Source organism: Oncorhynchus keta, chromosome 28, assembly GCF_023373465.1.
Source record: "Oncorhynchus keta strain PuntledgeMale-10-30-2019 chromosome 28, Oket_V2, whole genome shotgun sequence".
Classification (NCBI taxonomy): Eukaryota; Metazoa; Chordata; class Actinopteri; order Salmoniformes; family Salmonidae; genus Oncorhynchus; species Oncorhynchus keta.
In genome coordinates this window covers 12102360-12118659 of record NC_068448.1, presented here as the reverse complement: position 1 = coordinate 12118659, position 16300 = coordinate 12102360, and the positions used below count along the sequence as shown (strand labels likewise).

Below are 16300 nucleotides of genomic sequence, written 5' to 3'. Positions count from 1 at the left end.
TTGCCTCTGTAGGTCTGGACAGATTTTATCAGTATCTACTACCAGGGTACCCCAAATTAACAGCCCTGGCTGCTAAAATTTTGTGCATGTTTGGGACAACCTACCTTTGTGAACAAATTTTCTCAGTGATGAATATCAATAATACAAAAATGCGTTCAAGGCTCACAAACAAGCACTTAAATGACATTCTGAAAGTGACAGCTAGTCAGGACATGACACCTGGTGTTGATGCACTTGTACAGGCCAAAAGATGCCAAGTTTCAGGTACAAATACAAGTCCAGACTAGACTAACACCTTTAAAATGCTGCCTTAGATACTGTTTGCATTGAAAGAATACAGCTCTGTGAAGATGAATCCTTACTGTGGTGATTTAAAAAATGTGCACTTTAATGTTAGTCAGCAGCTTCAAAACAAAAGTTGTGTGATGGAATTCTACTGTTCATACAACTCCATAAATTTTCAGTATGTATTGTATGTGTATGTATGTTTCATGTATGAAGTTTACAGATTTACAGGACAGGCGAACACTTTCTTCATTACACATTTAAAATCACTCTCCTTAGTTTGTAAGGTGTACGCAGGGATTACATCTAGATTTTATATGCGTATGTGTAAGTGGTTTAAAAATTCCTTTCTTTAAAAGTCTCATTTAATCTTAAAGTGCATTACTATATTTTTCAGTACCAATTAAAGTTTTGTGCCTTTGTACAATCAGTGGGATCAGTTGCAATGCATATTTGTGAATGATAAAAGTAAATTGCACATTTGTCTAAGGAAATATGAGGTGTTTCATGAAATGTTTTGTAAAAGGATAGTTCATTAAATTTCAATATTTTCCTAATGTTCTTGTGCTTCTTTACACCAAAACAAAGGAAAGACATGATATTTTGGTTATTTATAGCAGAGTATGGTATAATTTTAATGGTCCGGCCCACTTGACATCTCCCTAGGCCGTATGTGGCCCACGATGCGAAATGAGTTTGACACCCCTGGGCTAGACGTTGATGATCTCGGACCACGATGCACATATTAATGACTGAAATCACGTAGATGACAAGGTGCCCTTCAGTCTTGTTAATGCTGATAATGAATGTCTTTCTCTTCATGATGATCATGGTTTTAGACCAATGATGCAACACATAGGAATTTATAACTGCAGTAGTACAATAACACCTTTGTACTTTGATCTGGAGAATGATCTGCTTATGATTTATGCACGATAGCGCACACGCGCAGCTGGTTTGGGTTCTGTGTAAGGCCTACTTCTGTGGTAACATTTCCCCAGCCCCATCAGCTTTATGTACCAGGTATTCATGTCTTCAAATGGTGTGGCTGGCCATTAGGCTGAAGCACAAACTCAGGATTGTGGTTCTTGTCTTCGTATTTAGTGAATTGTGGAAAGAGACCAGAGAGACCATCAACGATGATGCCATTTGACTATGATGATTATGGTGGTGGTCGGTTCGTTGGTGGCACTCCAATTGACCCTAGTATTTGGCCGTGGCAAGTCTCCATCATGCACCGTCCGACCGCAGCAGATCCTTTTCAGCATCACTGTGGAGGAGCCATCATCAGCCAGGACTGGATACTGACAGCTGCCGTATGTGTTCATGCACCACAGCATCGGTATATACCACAGCATATATTACGTCTACCGTTTAGCTACTTTAGCAGTTGTCTTTTTCCAAAAAATGTCTTTGCCCTTTTTGTTGCAGCCTTTCAAGCAACCTGATAGTCAAAGCTGGGACCACAGATACAAACCACAATGACGCGAACACACAGGAAGTACAAATTGAGAGGATAGTCCCGCACAAACTTTTTAATCCTATCACACTGAGATACAACATTGCACTTCTGAAGTTGAAACCCCCCCTTGTATTCAACACCTTTGTGGATGAAATTTGCATCCCAGATAATTCCAATGTTGAAGAACATCAGTATGGTATCTGCCACATCACAGGCTATGCAGGGCCCAATGGTAAGTCTTACAACAAAATAACATGGTTTACATCGTCAAAGTATAGCTTGCCATATAGCCTACTGTAGGGGGTTTGAAATGGTCAGAAATGATGGTCATGGGAAGAACAGGTGTCCTTAATGTTTTGTATACTCAGTGTATTAAAAACAAAAATATAATGTATAAGCCTTAACACAAATTACGGTTAACCTATTTGCTCTTCGACAGCAAACACCAGCATTTTACAAGAAGCAGAAGTGAAGAAAATTGGCAATCCCAGGTGTAACATGCCTACCTGGTGGAACTACAAAGTGGCGAGGGACATGTTTTGTATGTCTCATCCCAGTGGCATGGGTGGTCCTGATGGTTGTGAGGTAAACAGAGGCCGATACAACCTGTTACATTCAGACAAGAGATGTGTCCCCAATGGCACCCCTTTTGACCAGAGCCCGGGGTGCCATTTGGGACACAAACATGTCCTACATTTTGTTTAATCTCTGACATTTTAGATAACATGTTAGTTAGGCAAAAATATAAAGTGTTCTTTTATTTCAGCTCTTGAAACATCTCAGAAATGTCCCATACGCACAAAAAGATATCAAATGTTGTGTACACATTTGTTTACATCCCTGTTAGTGAGCATTTCTTTAGCCAAGATAAATCGATCCACCTGACAGGTGTGGTATATCAAGAAGCTGATAACACAACATGATCATTATATAGGTGCACATAGTGCTGGGGACAAAAGACAACTCTAAAATGTCCAGTTTTTGTCACACAACGCAATGCTACAGATGTCTCAAGTTGAGAGACTGTGCTATTGGCATGCTGATGGCAGGAATGTCCACCAGAGCTGTTGCCAGATAATTGCATTTTTATTTCTCTTACCATAAGCCGCCTCCATCGTTTTAAAGAATTTAAACATGTCAACGTTGTGAACAAAGTGCCCCATGGGGGCAGTTGTGTTCTGGTATGGGCAGGCATAAGCTATGGACAACAAACAAAATGGCATTTTATTGATGGCAAATTGAATGCACAGAGATACCGTGACGAGATCCTGAGGCCCATTGTCGTGCCATTCATCCACCGCCATAACCTCATGTTTTCAGCATGATACTGCACAGCCCCATGCAACAAGGATCTGTAGACAATTCCTGGAAGCTGAAAATGTCCCAGTTCTTCCATAGCCTGCATAATCACCGGACATGTCACCCATTGAGCATGTTTGGGTTGCTCTGGATCGATGTCTACAACAGTGTGTTCCAGTTCCTGCCAATATTCAGCAACTTTGCAGAACCATTGAAGAGTAGGAGGACAGCATTCCACAGGCCACACACAATCAACAGCCTGATCAACTCTATGCAAAGTGGATGTCACGCTGCCTGAGGCAAATGGTGGTCATACCAGATACTGACTGGATTTCTGATCCACGCCCCTACCTTATTTTTAAAGGTACAGAATCTGTGACCAACAGATGCATATCAGTATTCCCAGTCATGTGAAATCTATAGATTAGGTCCTCATTTATTTCAATTGATTGATTTCGTTATATGAACTGTAACTCAGTAAAATCTTTGAAATTGTTCGATTTATATTTTTGTTCATTTATGTTGTAAAAATCCATGTTATGATAATTAATATTCTTAAGAAAATCACCTCCCGAAAGAACATGAATCCCAAAGTCACAAAGTAGTTATGTTAAGTTTAAATGTTTGCTTATCGCTTGTTTTTCCTCAGATGAATCTTGGGGGCCCTGTGAGCTGCTTCATGCCTGCAAACAACCGCTACTACATCTATGGGGTGCGGGTGTATACCCAAGACTGTGGTGTGCCTCGGCGGCCCAACATTTACCTCAAAGTGAGCAAGCATTTCTACTGGATTCAAAGAGAAGTTGGGGACAGCGCCCCCCCCATCCTTGCACCAATTCACAGTCGTTCTTTGGCCATGTGCTTTTTGCTTTCCAGCTTAGCTAAGGTGGTGATTTGACACCAGTTACATTTGTGACATTTTATTTATTAATTTAATTTGAGAGCAGTCTAAATATTTTTAACTAAACATATGATACTATAAATAAAAAGTATGGAGGAAAGGATTTTGAGCGCTCAGACAACACAAATGAAGCTGACACCCCCCCCCCAGGGGCAGGGAGCAGCACCATAGACACCAGGCTTGAAGGGGTGGGGTGAATAGTAGAGACAGTCAAAGGTTTGCCATGCAACACCAAGGTAGATGCTACTGTACGTAATGACTTTTTTGTTGATGCAGATTGTAGAACATTGGGTTGCCTTGTATTTGATATCTCAGATGACAAATTAAGTAGACTTCACCCTCCACATATACTCATTCCAAAATGTAACTTGCCTGCAAATGTTGTGAAAAGCTGAAGTTAAGCCAAGAGATCTAGAAAACACTAGGACATTCAGCTGAGAAAGATTCCATTTTCCTCTGTAATAATGTGGTAACGCACAATATTTTCATCCATCTCTTTTCATTAGTCTCTGCCACAGCATCTCTTTTCAACACTTTTAGGAATTAGCGACTGAGCAGCCCAAGCACAAATGACAGAAATGGGTGGGCTGTTGATGTTCAAAATGAAGTGACTGTCAGGTCGTAACACCAATCAGACATCAAGTGGGAGAGGCTGTAGCGGAAACCAGCGGCTGTGAAAAGAGACTAGTGGCTTTACAGATCACAGAGCAGAGACATGCTGACAAAAGCAGATATTTATTGTTTCATTTTGCTAAACCAAATAGAAAACAAATGATTCCCATTGACAACATGACAGAACGTTGGTCAAATAGGACACGTTTGCCTCTGAGTTGGAACTCATTGCATCACTGACAATATTGAGAAGATCTTGTACAGCATTTATGCATAGTGAGCAGCCTTGAGGTATATATATTTTGGGCCCTTGATGTTTACAAATAACATTAATCATCCGAAATATAATGTTTTATCACTACACAAGTACAGTACATTGTGCTTACAATAGACTAAAAGCTTAACATCCTTTATTGTTTTCAGTTTTACTGCAATTGGCACAGTGTTTATTACAAAATATATGGAAATATTGGCAATTCTGATCATTTGTCCTAGCCTGGTCCTATACCGGTTTGTGCTTTTGCCAATTGGAGCTGGCACAATAGTACAAACAGGCTGGAACTCAAGCTAGGTTTTTCCATGGATAGAATCTTGAAAAACTTTCCCCTTATTTCCAGTTTTGGATAGCACCAATGTGTCTAATGAATGTATGGCAGGACAACATGTTGTCACACCCATAGAATTAGATTGAGTAGAACGGGCTTGGAACCGCTCACACCATGAAGATGAGTAGAATGGGCTTGGAACCGCTCACACCATGAAGATGAGTAGAACGGGCTTGGAACCGCTCACACCATGAAGATGAGTAGAATGGGCTTGGAACCGCTCACACCATGAAGATGAGTAGAATGGGCTTGGAACCGCTCACACCATGAATGAGTAGAATGGGCTTGGAACCGCTCACACCATGAAGATGAGTAGAATGGGCTTGGAACCGCTCATACCATGAAGATGAGTAGAACGGGCTTGGAACCGCTCACACCATGAAGATGAGTAGAACGGGCTTGGAACCGCTCATACCATGAAGATGAGTAGAACGGGCTTGGAACCGCTCATACCATGAAGATGAGTAGAACGGGCTTGGAACCGCCATGAAGATGACCAACCGCTCACACCATGAAGATGAGTAGAACGGGCTTGGAACCGCTCACACCATGAAGATGAGTAGAACGGGCTTGGAACCACTCCATGAAGATGAGTAGAATGGGCCCGCTCATGAAGATGAGTAGAACGGGCTTGGAACCGCTCATACCATGAAGATGAGTAGAACGGGCTTGGAACCGCTCACACCATGAAGATGAGTAGAACGGGCTTGGAACCACTCATACCACAACCGCTCATACCATGAAGATGAGTAGAACGGGCTTGTAACCGCTCACACCATGAAGATGAGTAGAATGGGCTTGAAGATGAAGAATGGGCTTGTAACACACCATGAAGATGAGTAGAATGGGCTTGTAACCGCTCACACCATGAAGATGAGTAGAACGGGCTTGGAACCGCTTACACCATGAAGATGAGTAGAATGGGCTTGGAACCGCTCACACCATGAAGATGAGTAGAACGGGCTTGGAACCGCTCACACCATGAAGATGAGTAGAACGGGCTTGGAACCGCTCACACCATGAAGATGAGTAGAATGGGCTTGGAACCGCTCACACCATGAAGATGAGTAGAATGGGCTTGGAACCGCTCACACCATGAAGATGAGTAGAACGGTCTTGGAACCGCTCATACCATGAAGATTGAGTGGTAAATTCCTTCTAGTTCTATGGTCACACCACTATAAGATAAGATGATGATTTAAACATGCAAAGGTGGAATGATACAGTAGCAGCTTGGCAAGAAAGCCAAATACCACAGAATAGTCCCAAAAACATTTTTTATGAATCATTAAATGTAACTTTACTCTAAAGATGGAATTAAGTTACAATGTTTGTCATTCAAGTAGTTTTAACAACTTCCTAAATCAAACAAGGCTTTTGTTTTGACACAGCGTTGTGTAGGGTAGTTGAAATCTTGCTTGAAAAACATTACAATCATTTAAATAATGAATTTCTCATTTGGATGGATGGAATAAAAATTGTTTGATGCTAGGATGGATCCTTGGGATGTCCTGCTAGAGTCAACCCCTAAAAATGACATTACAGTGAATGACATAAAATAAGCCAATCAACAAAAAAGAAACTGGCATTTTGGAACAAAAATATTGTTCAATATTTTGATGTTCATTTAATTAAAAAGGGAAATAAAAAAAAAATGTCCACAAGGAAAGGCAAACGATGTCACCATTTAAACCATACGATCACACACACCAGTAATAATGATATGGAAAAGTGCAAATTGTTACCACCTGCCAAACCATATGATATGCTTCCTTTCATTTTGAAATGTGTTACTTAGCCTACGTTTAAGACTGTGATGCAGAAATTTGCTGTCAAGTATGAAAGATCAGTCAAGTTTTATGAACAAAGAATAAGTTCATAATTTCAATGTACACAGTAACACCAGTTATACAGTTTTTGACCTCTAAAATATACCCTATACGGTCAACATCTTACCCTTCACAATCCCTTTTCTAGTCATAATACAATCAGAATAATGAAATTAAAGCCTTTGACAAATAATAACAGTAAAAGTATTACAAGTTACACAGGTTTTATAAGGCAAGAATTTGTCCTCATCTTATACCCACTGCCAACTGAGTTTGGTAATTCACCAAGTCCTTGATTTATGAAGATGTCACGTTTCATGATGGCACAAAACAAAGGGAAAGGGGATACCGAAGTCAGTTGTACAACTGAAATGTGTCTTCCACATTTAAAGGCACAGCAGTCTTCCGACATCCCAGATGTAGCCTCATGTGAAGTTAGTCAGAGATATAGATGCACCTTGGTGACTCAATGGGCACTCCAGAATCAACAAACAAGCCTAGCAATTGACAAGCCACGGACCCCAAGGCTTTGCCATCTGAAAGCCTGTGACAGAGGCCAGCAGCTGACTGACTGATACTTATTCAAGCTAAGATAGTGATTCAGCAGAGGAGCCTCCATGATATCAGGTCAGCCAGCAAGTTAATCAGAAGTTTATTGTTCCATATTACCAGTATTTTGTGCTTGCTAGATATTTAAATAATGACGATAAATATGTGTAAAGATAAATATGTACAGCAGTTTAGTCGTATGTACAGACATACATATAACCCTGACCCCATAAAAGAGCAGTTAAAACAGAAGTCCATTTTATTTACATGATCGATGAGAGAACTCTCATGGAACGATTCCTGCGCATACATCAAGACCTTAAAATATTGTCCCCCAAAAATAAACACGGTCTGTTTTGTTGTGCGAGTCTGCTGCTGGTATGTTTATGTTGCACATCTGTTTCATTCCATACCAATGACAAGTGTGTTTTAAAAGTGGATTCTTCTAGCACGTCTAAAAGCGTTTAACATAGCAGTAAAGTGTAAAAAAAGAAAACGAGGTCTATGGGACAGACACGTAAGATGACTGGTCAATTCCAGCTCTGCAGTAAGTACAGCTACTGAGGTGCAGGCGTTTGTCTGACTCAGTAGGCTGTACTTACTGCTGCTATTGTATTGTTTGTGATATTGTTTAGTTCTTCTGCATTTCTTGATGAAAAATGGAAGTGAGTAGAGGTCAGAGTCTCCCATCGACAATCCAGGGGACATATAGACTGCGTCTCAAATAGCACCCTATTCTTTATTTAGTGGACTACTTTTGACCAAGGCCCATAGGGTAGTACACTATATAGGGAATAGGTTGCCATTTGGGACGTTCAATATGCATGGTCCCAGGTCTTTCTAACTCCTTTGGTCATTGTCTGATGAGGAGTTGATCTGCATAAACAGATCTGGGACTAGGCTAGGAGAGATTATGGAAGGACAAGGAAAGGTTAAAGTGCATGGGGGAAGCTTCCTGCTCGTCACGTTGACTCCACAGTCCTATCCTGACCAACATGACGGACTGTGGACCACTCAGAAGAGAGGAGAGAGCAGGGTACAGGCTGAACCAGGGAATGGATCGAGATGAGAAACACATCTCTGTATTTTCTTTAGAAAACAAGATTCACAATAATAATGTCTGGGGATAAAATCATGGTTAGGAGCAGTCGGGGAGAGACAGTGGATGAGGGTATTGGCAAACATCTACTTGATAGGTGGACCCAAGTGTCAATCAAAAAGGAGAAACCAATCATCTTCCTACTCTGTCAGTGGGAGGCAGGGAGTGGTTGGAAAAGCACCAGTAAGAAGCAGCAAAACCCCATGCAGACAGACATGCTCTAACTCCCACCCACAGCCTTAATAAACAGTCTCTGTTTCATAGAGAGGAGACTCTGGCCGAGAGACAAAGAACGCTGGGGCAGGAATTACTGTAACAGGATGGCTAAACCAAGTCCAAGTCCATCCACCAATGCTACTCCTGCCCTGTCCTGCCAATCTATCCCACTGCCAGATGAGTGAGTGTGTGAGGTCCATTCTTGGGAGAAGCAGTCCACCCCCCAGCCCCCTCTCTGTGTCTCGTGCCTCCCTCTCAGAGCCTCTATACTTTAGCCTCTACCCCAGTGGACCCCCATAGCCAGCCTCCACTCCAGTGGACCCCCATAGCCAGCCTCCATCCCAGTGGACCCCCATAGCCAGCCTCCATCCCAGTGGACCCCCATAGCCAGCCTCCACTCCAGTGGACCCCCATAGCCAGCCTCCACCCCAGTGTGAATGGGGCCTGGGCCCTCCTCACATGTTATAGGCCACGTAGATGGGGTCCAGCTGGTCAGCCAGGAACGAGTCCCGGAGGTGCATCCTCTGCTTCTCTCCCCGTGAGTTGATGGGGATGACCCCCGGGTCAACAACAACCACCACACCCACAATCAGGTGGTGCTCCTCCAGAACCACGTTGGTCACCAGAGGCACCAAGTCCAGGGCCTCCTGCTCCGACCCGGCCAGCTCTGCCACTACTACCAGGAGGTTGGTCCACGTGAACACAGCACTGTGGAGAGAGAGACAGCCACTCATCAAGTTCAACATTCAGGGGTACACAGCAGATATAGAGAATGACCGGCACCAACAGTCAGTCACTCATCAAGTTCAACATTCAACTGGTTCAGTGGGGTAGAGCACAGTGCTGTGTACCCTTCCCGTTCTTTCTCAACACCAAGGAAACCAAACATGTGGGTTTATACTAGATACAGTATATGTCAATGTCAAACACAGTTCTGGTACAGACCACAAAACAGTCACATCAGGTTACAATACACCTAGTGAAGCATGCATGTACTGTGTGTGTCTGAGCAGACAACAGTATCTCACCTCTCAGCGATGCTGCGGTGTGCCCGGGACACAGAGGTCTCGATGTCGATGGGGTGGTAGCGAAGCCCCCTGAGCTCCAACGTCTCATCCAGCTGGCCCACCACAAACAGAGCGTCATGACGATCTGAAGGGAAGGCAGGCAGATGGATCAGGACTGAAAATACATTTTTCATCAACACAGACCGCTTAGAAACCCAACACCCATGGTGCTGCTTTTATCTCAATATCAAATCATTTCTGGGTAACAAATCAAAGTACCTTCAATTAAGTACCTTCATGTGATTGCTTTCAATTAAAATGGTTAAACAAAAATAGCTTCATAGTAAAGAGCAATTTTGCTAGGACTGTCTGGGAGGGGGCTGAGTGGGAGGGGAAAACTGAAAACTAACTGTTATTGGCAGACAGGTTTGGAACTCTTTCTTATTGGTCTATTAACCAATTTACCACCTAGTGATGTCACCAGGCAGGCCAAAGCTCCATCCCACCAAACCAGGCTGAAATTTCAGGCAATATTTTCAAACAGCTCTTACACTAAAAGGGTATTATCATAATTATCACAGTATTATTTCAACCTCATCCACTGCACCTACCTGGTGTATGTGACAATAAAATAAAATACATTTACAAAAAACAGAAAAATAACATTTTTGACTGCACTAGGCCTTTAAAAAGGCACAATCAAATCAAAAATGTATGTGTCACATGCGCCAAATACAACAGGTACCTTACAGTGAAATGCTTACTTACAAGCCCTTAGCCAACAATGCAGTTTTAAGAAAATATCACCAAAAAATAATAATAATTAAAGAGCAGCAGTAAAATAACAATAGCGAGGGGGTACCGGTACAAAGTCAATGTGCGGGGGCACCGGTGTCAAGGTATGTACATGTAGGTAGAGTTATTAAAATGACTATGCATAGATAATAACAGTGGCGTAGAAGGGGAGCAATGCAAATAGTCTGAGTAGCCATTTGATTAGAATTTCAGCAGTCTTATGGCTTGGGGGTAGATGCCTCTTGGACCTAGACTTGGCGCTCCGGTACTGCTTGCTGTGCGGTAGCAGAGAGAACAGTCTACGACTAGGGCGGCTGGAGTCTTTGACAATGTTTAGTGCCTTCCTCTGACACAGCCTGATATAGAGGTCCTGGATGGCAGGAAGCTTGGCCCCGGTGATGTACTGGGCCGTACGCACTACACTCTACGCTTGCGGTCGGAGGCCGAGCAGTTGCCATACCAGGCAGTGATGCAACCCGTCAGGATGCTCTCGATGGTGCAGCTATTAAACCTTTTGAGGATCTGAGGACATTAATAGGTTTTGTTGTTCCCTCTTCACGACTGTCTTGGTGTGCTTGGACCATGTTAGTTTATTGGTGATGTGAACACCAAGGAACTTAAAGCTCTCAAGCTGTTCCACTACAGCCCTGTCGATGAGAATGGGGGTGTGCTCGGTCCTCTTTTTCCTGTAGTCCACAATCATCTCCTTTGTCTTGATCACGTTGAGGGAGAGGTTGTTGTCCTGGCACCACACGGCCAGGTCTCTGACCTCTTCCCTATAGGCTGTCTCGTTGTTGCCGTGGATCAGGCATACCACTGTTGTCATTGGCAAACTTAATGATGGTGTTGGAGTCGTGCCAGGCCGTGCAGTCATTAGTGAACAGGGAGCACAGGAGGGGACTGAGCACGCACCTGGGGGGCTGTGTTGAGGATCAGCGTGGCGGATGTGTTGTTACTTACCCTTTCCTTCTGGGAGCAGCCAGTCAGGAAGTCCAGGATCCAGTTGCAGAGGGAGGTGTTTAGTCCCAGGGTTCTTAGCTTAGTGATGAGCTTTGAGGGCACTATGGTGTTGAACGATGTGCTGTAGTCAATGAATAGCAATTTTCACATCGATGTTCCTTTAGTCCCGGTATGAAAAGGCAGTGTGGAGTGCAATAGAGATTGCATCATCTGTGGATCTGTTGGGGTGGTCTTGCAAATTGGAGTGGGTCTAGGGTTTCTGGGATGATGGTGTTGATGTGAGCCATGACCAGCCTTTCATGGCTACAGATGTGAGTGTTACGGGTCGGTAGTAATTTAGGCAGGTTATCTTACGTGTTCTTGGGCACAGGGACTATGGTGGTCTGCTTGAAACATGTTGGTATTACAGACTCAGACAGGGAGAGGTTGAAAATGTCAGTGAAGACACTTGCCAGTTGGTCACTCAGAGTACACGTCCTGGTAATCCGTCTGGCGCTGTGGCCTTGTGAATGTTGACCTGTTTAAAGGTCTTGCTCACAACGGCTGCGGAAAGCGTGATCACAGTCGTCCGGAACAGCTGATGCTGTCATGCAGTGTTCCAGTGTTACTTGCCTGGAAGGGAGCATAGAAGTTATTTAGCTTATCTGGTAGGTTTGCGTCACTGGGCAGCTCGTGGTTGTGCTTGCCTTTGTAGTCTGTAATAGTTTGTAAGCCCTGCCACATCCGACGAGCGTAGTATGATTCGATCTTAGTCCTGTATTGATGTTTTGCCTGTTTGATGGTTCGTCTGAGGGCATTGCGGGATTTCTTATAAGCTTCCGGGTTAGAGTCCCGCTCCTTGAAAGCAGCAGCTCTACACTATCTAAGTGCAACTTTTGCCTGTAATCCATGGCTTTTGGTTGGGGAATGTAGGCATAGTCATTGGGGACGACGTCATCGATGCACTTATTGATGAAGCCAGTGACTGATGTGGTGTACTCCTCAATGCCATCGGAAAGAATCCCGGAACATATTCCAGTCTGTGATAGCAAAACAGTCCTGTAGTTTAGCATAGACCAAACTACCCCCTTTCAACCTGCATAAATTACATTTGGTGAGATGATCTTAAAACAGAATGAACATGCCATGTACAACTAAGAACAAGTCTTCAGATTGGTTTGGTGTAGCAACTAGTGGGGGGTGAGAATGGCCACACCCCAAGAATGATATAACTTGGGAGAGTCCATAACATGCTAAATGCTAGGATGGTTACATTAGAAGGGTCTCTAACCTCCGGTGGACCCCAGTAGCTCTGTCCTCTTGACAAAGCCCAGGTATCCCGTCCTGGCCCACAGGGTGTGGGGCTCCCCGAAACTCAGCCTCGTGTTGAAGTGGTCCGCCTGCAAGCTCTCCTCTCCATAGATGGTGTAGTAGCCACTGGAACTGTGGGGACTCTGAACCCAGATCTAAACAGAGAGTGAGAGGGCTTCATCATCCTCTACATCTTGGATGGGAAACAGGTGGCCCCCTCCTTTTGAAGGCCATCTGATCAATTCCACACAAAAAACACACACAAATTATATATATATATATATATACACACACACACACACACACACAGTTGAAGTCGTTACTTCAGCCAAATACATTTAAACAATTACGTTTTCACAATTCCAGACATTTAATCCTAGTAAACATTCCCTGTTTTATGTCAGTCAGGATCACCACTTTATTTTAAGAATGTGAAATGTCAGAATAATAGTAGAGAGAATGATTTATTTCAGCTTTTATTTCTTTCATCACATTCCCAGTGGGTCAGAAGTTTACATACACTCAATTAGTATTTGGTAGCATTGCCTTTAAATTGTTTCACTTGGGTCAAACATTTTGGGTAGCCTTCTACAAGCTTCCCACAATAAGTTGGGTGAATTTTGGCCCATTACTCCTGACAGAGCTGGTGTAACTGAGTCAGGTTTGTAGGCCTCCTTGCTGAGTCAGGTTTGTAGGCCTCCTTGCTCGCACACGCATTTCAGTTCTGCCCACACATTTTCTATAGGATTTAGGTCAGGGCTTTGTGATGGCCACTCCAAAACCTTGACTTTGTTGCCCTTAAGCCATTTTGCCACAACTTTGGAAGTATGCTTGGGGTCATTGTCCATTTGGAAGACCCATTTGTGACCAAGCTTTAAGTTCCTGACTGATGTCTTGAGATGTTGTTTCAATATATCCACATAATTCTCCTGCCTCATGATGCCATCTATTTTGTGAAGTGCACCAGTCCCTCCTACAGCAAAGCACCCCCACAACATGATGTTTCCACGCCTGTGCTTCACGGTTGGGATGGTTTTCTTCAGCTTGCAAGCATCCCCTTTTTCCTCCAAACATAACGATGGTCATTATGGCCAAACAGTTCTATTTTTGTTTCATCATACCAGAGGACATTTCTCCAAAAGTACAATCTTTGTCCCCATGTGCAGCTGCAAACCATAGTCTGGCTTTTTATGGCGGTTTTGGAGCAGTGGCTTCTTCCTTGCCGAGCGGCCTTTCAGGATATATCGATATAGGACTCGTTTTACTGTGGATATAGATACTTTTGTACCTGTTTCCTCCAGCATCTTCATAAGGTCCTTTGCTGTTGTTCTGGGATTGATTTGCACTTTTTGCAGCAAAGTACGTTCATCTCTAGGAGACAGAAAGCGTCTCCTTACTGAGCAGTATGACGGCTGCGTGGTCCCATGGTGTTTATACTTGCGTACTATTGTTTGTACAGATGAATGTGGTACCTTCAGCCGTTTGGAAATTGCTCCCAAGGATGAACCAGACTTGTGGAGGTAAACCATTTTTTTCAGGTTTTGGCTGATTTCTTTTGATTTTCCCATGATGCCAAGCAAAGAGGCACTGAGTTTGAAGGTAGGCCTTGAAATACATCCACCTCCAATTGACTCAAATTATGTAAATTAGCCTATGACATCATTTTCTGGAATTTTCCAAGCTGTTTAAAGGCACAGTCAACTTAGTGTATGTAAACTTCTGACCCACTGGAATTGTGATACATTGAGTTAAGTGAAATAATCTGTCTAAACAATTGTTGGAAAAATTACTTGTGTCATGCACAAAGTAGATGTCCTAACCGACTTGCCAAAAATATAGTTTGTTAACAAGAAATGGTTGAAAAACGAGTTAATGACTCCAACCTAAGTGTATGTAAACTTCCGACTTCAACTGTATATATATTTACTTATAAAAATAATAAAATCAGAACTTAGCCGGGGTCTCAATTTACTGTTGAGAATTAGGATAGTAGAATACACCAGGTGCAATTTCAAAATGTGTTTGTGCATCAGCAGTTTTTCTCTTATGACAGTGACGGTCAATTAACCCAAGTTCACTAACATCACTAACACTGGTTTGTGTCAACAACTGCAACGCTGCTGGATATTTCACACTCAACAGTTTCCTGTGTGAATCAAGAATGGTCCACCACACAAAGGACATCCAGCCAACTTGACACAACTGTGGGAAGCATTGGAGTCAACATGAGCCAGCATCCCTGTGGAACGCTTTCAACACCTTGTAGAGTCAACATGGACCAGCATCCCTGTGGAACGCTTTCAATACCTTGTAGAGTCCATGCGCCGACAAATTGAGACTGTTCTGAGGGCAAATGTGTGTGTTAGGAAAGTGTTCCTAATGTTTAGTATACTCAGTATATATAGTAACCAGGGGCTCTGAGACCAGAAGAGATGGTTATTATCCAGCGAGGTAAGATAGAAAAATAAGTGATAGTGAAAGAGAAATATATTGCTACAATACTCTCACAGCAAACCCCTTTCAACTTGACCATACACCCCCACCACCTGTTCCTCTGTGGTGTCTGCATACTCACCTCTCCTAGATGCGAGTCCCCTAACGGACCCCTGGTCTCTGGGTTCACGATGATCACCTTCACCCCTGGAAGAATCTGCAGACAGGGAGATCAGGTTTAGTAGACAACCCCATGGACACAAGAGGAAGTTTCATTGGAGAAGCAAGAGGTCAAAACACAGTCTAAAGGCGCCCACACACACAGGTTTGGTTTGCTCCCTGCAGAACTCTGCTAGGTGAAGCGACCGTCTGTGCTCTCATACCCCTAAAGACCTTCGTTTCAAACATGTGAAAAAAGGAGCAACATTACGGTTGTTTATCCCTTTTCAGTCACCATGGCAACATAGACAGAAACACATCCTCAAAATAGTCAGAATTCATCTAAGATAAATCATGAAATCTGTCATTTTGACGTTTTTGAAGAAGAGGTCCTAGCCACACAATTGTACATCTAATTGAGATGTTTTACTTCAGATACCGAACTTCAACTTGCCAACAATAAATGTGTGTGCACGAACAGCCAAGAAAACCCCCCCACAAAAAAGTGTCAAAATGTCACAAAAAACACCAAAACGTCACAAAAAACATGTAATCATAATATATGTGCAAACAGTTCAGACTGGGAAGCACACGGTAAAGGTTTAGTCATCTCAGTGCCATGTACTTACAGTGCCTGACTCCATGAGGGGAAGACTCTGTGGGGCTCCTCGCTCCACCAACCTCACCCTGGAAAACACAGACAGACAGACTGCATTCTCTGCAATGTATTATACATGACCATGTGACCTGACCAGGAAAACCCTGGGTAAAACCTTAGTGATGTCCACTAACTATCCTC

The 16300-nt window shown here is 43.2% G+C and overlaps 2 protein-coding genes across 3 annotated transcripts in view; one reads left to right on the top strand and one right to left on the bottom strand.

Moving 5' to 3' along the window:
* The first annotated feature begins 1708 nt into the window (after positions 1-1708).
* LOC118372329 (prostasin-like) lies at positions 1709-4301 on the top strand. The gene is made up of 3 exons (XM_052484809.1): positions 1709-1979; positions 2187-2332; positions 3696-4301. The coding sequence occupies exons 2-3, from the start codon at positions 2246-2248 to the stop codon at positions 3942-3944; spliced, it is 336 nt and encodes a 111-aa protein (XP_052340769.1). The 5' UTR covers positions 1709-1979; positions 2187-2245; the 3' UTR covers positions 3945-4301.
* Positions 4302-6747: 2446 nt separating this feature from the next.
* The window catches only part of LOC118372333 (disco-interacting protein 2 homolog B-A-like), a 101458-nt gene continuing 91905 nt past the window's right edge, over positions 6748-16300 (bottom strand). For both annotated transcript variants that reach the window (XM_052484805.1, XM_052484806.1), the window contains 5 exons: positions 16131-16188; positions 15485-15559; positions 12890-13064; positions 9886-10009; positions 6748-9565 (listed from right to left, as the gene is read on the bottom strand). In XM_052484805.1, coding sequence (XP_052340765.1) covers positions 9313-9565; positions 9886-10009; positions 12890-13064; positions 15485-15559; positions 16131-16188 — 685 coding nt within the window. In that variant the 3' untranslated portion in view covers positions 6748-9312. The remainder of the gene's footprint in view (positions 9566-9885; positions 10010-12889; positions 13065-15484; positions 15560-16130; positions 16189-16300) is intronic.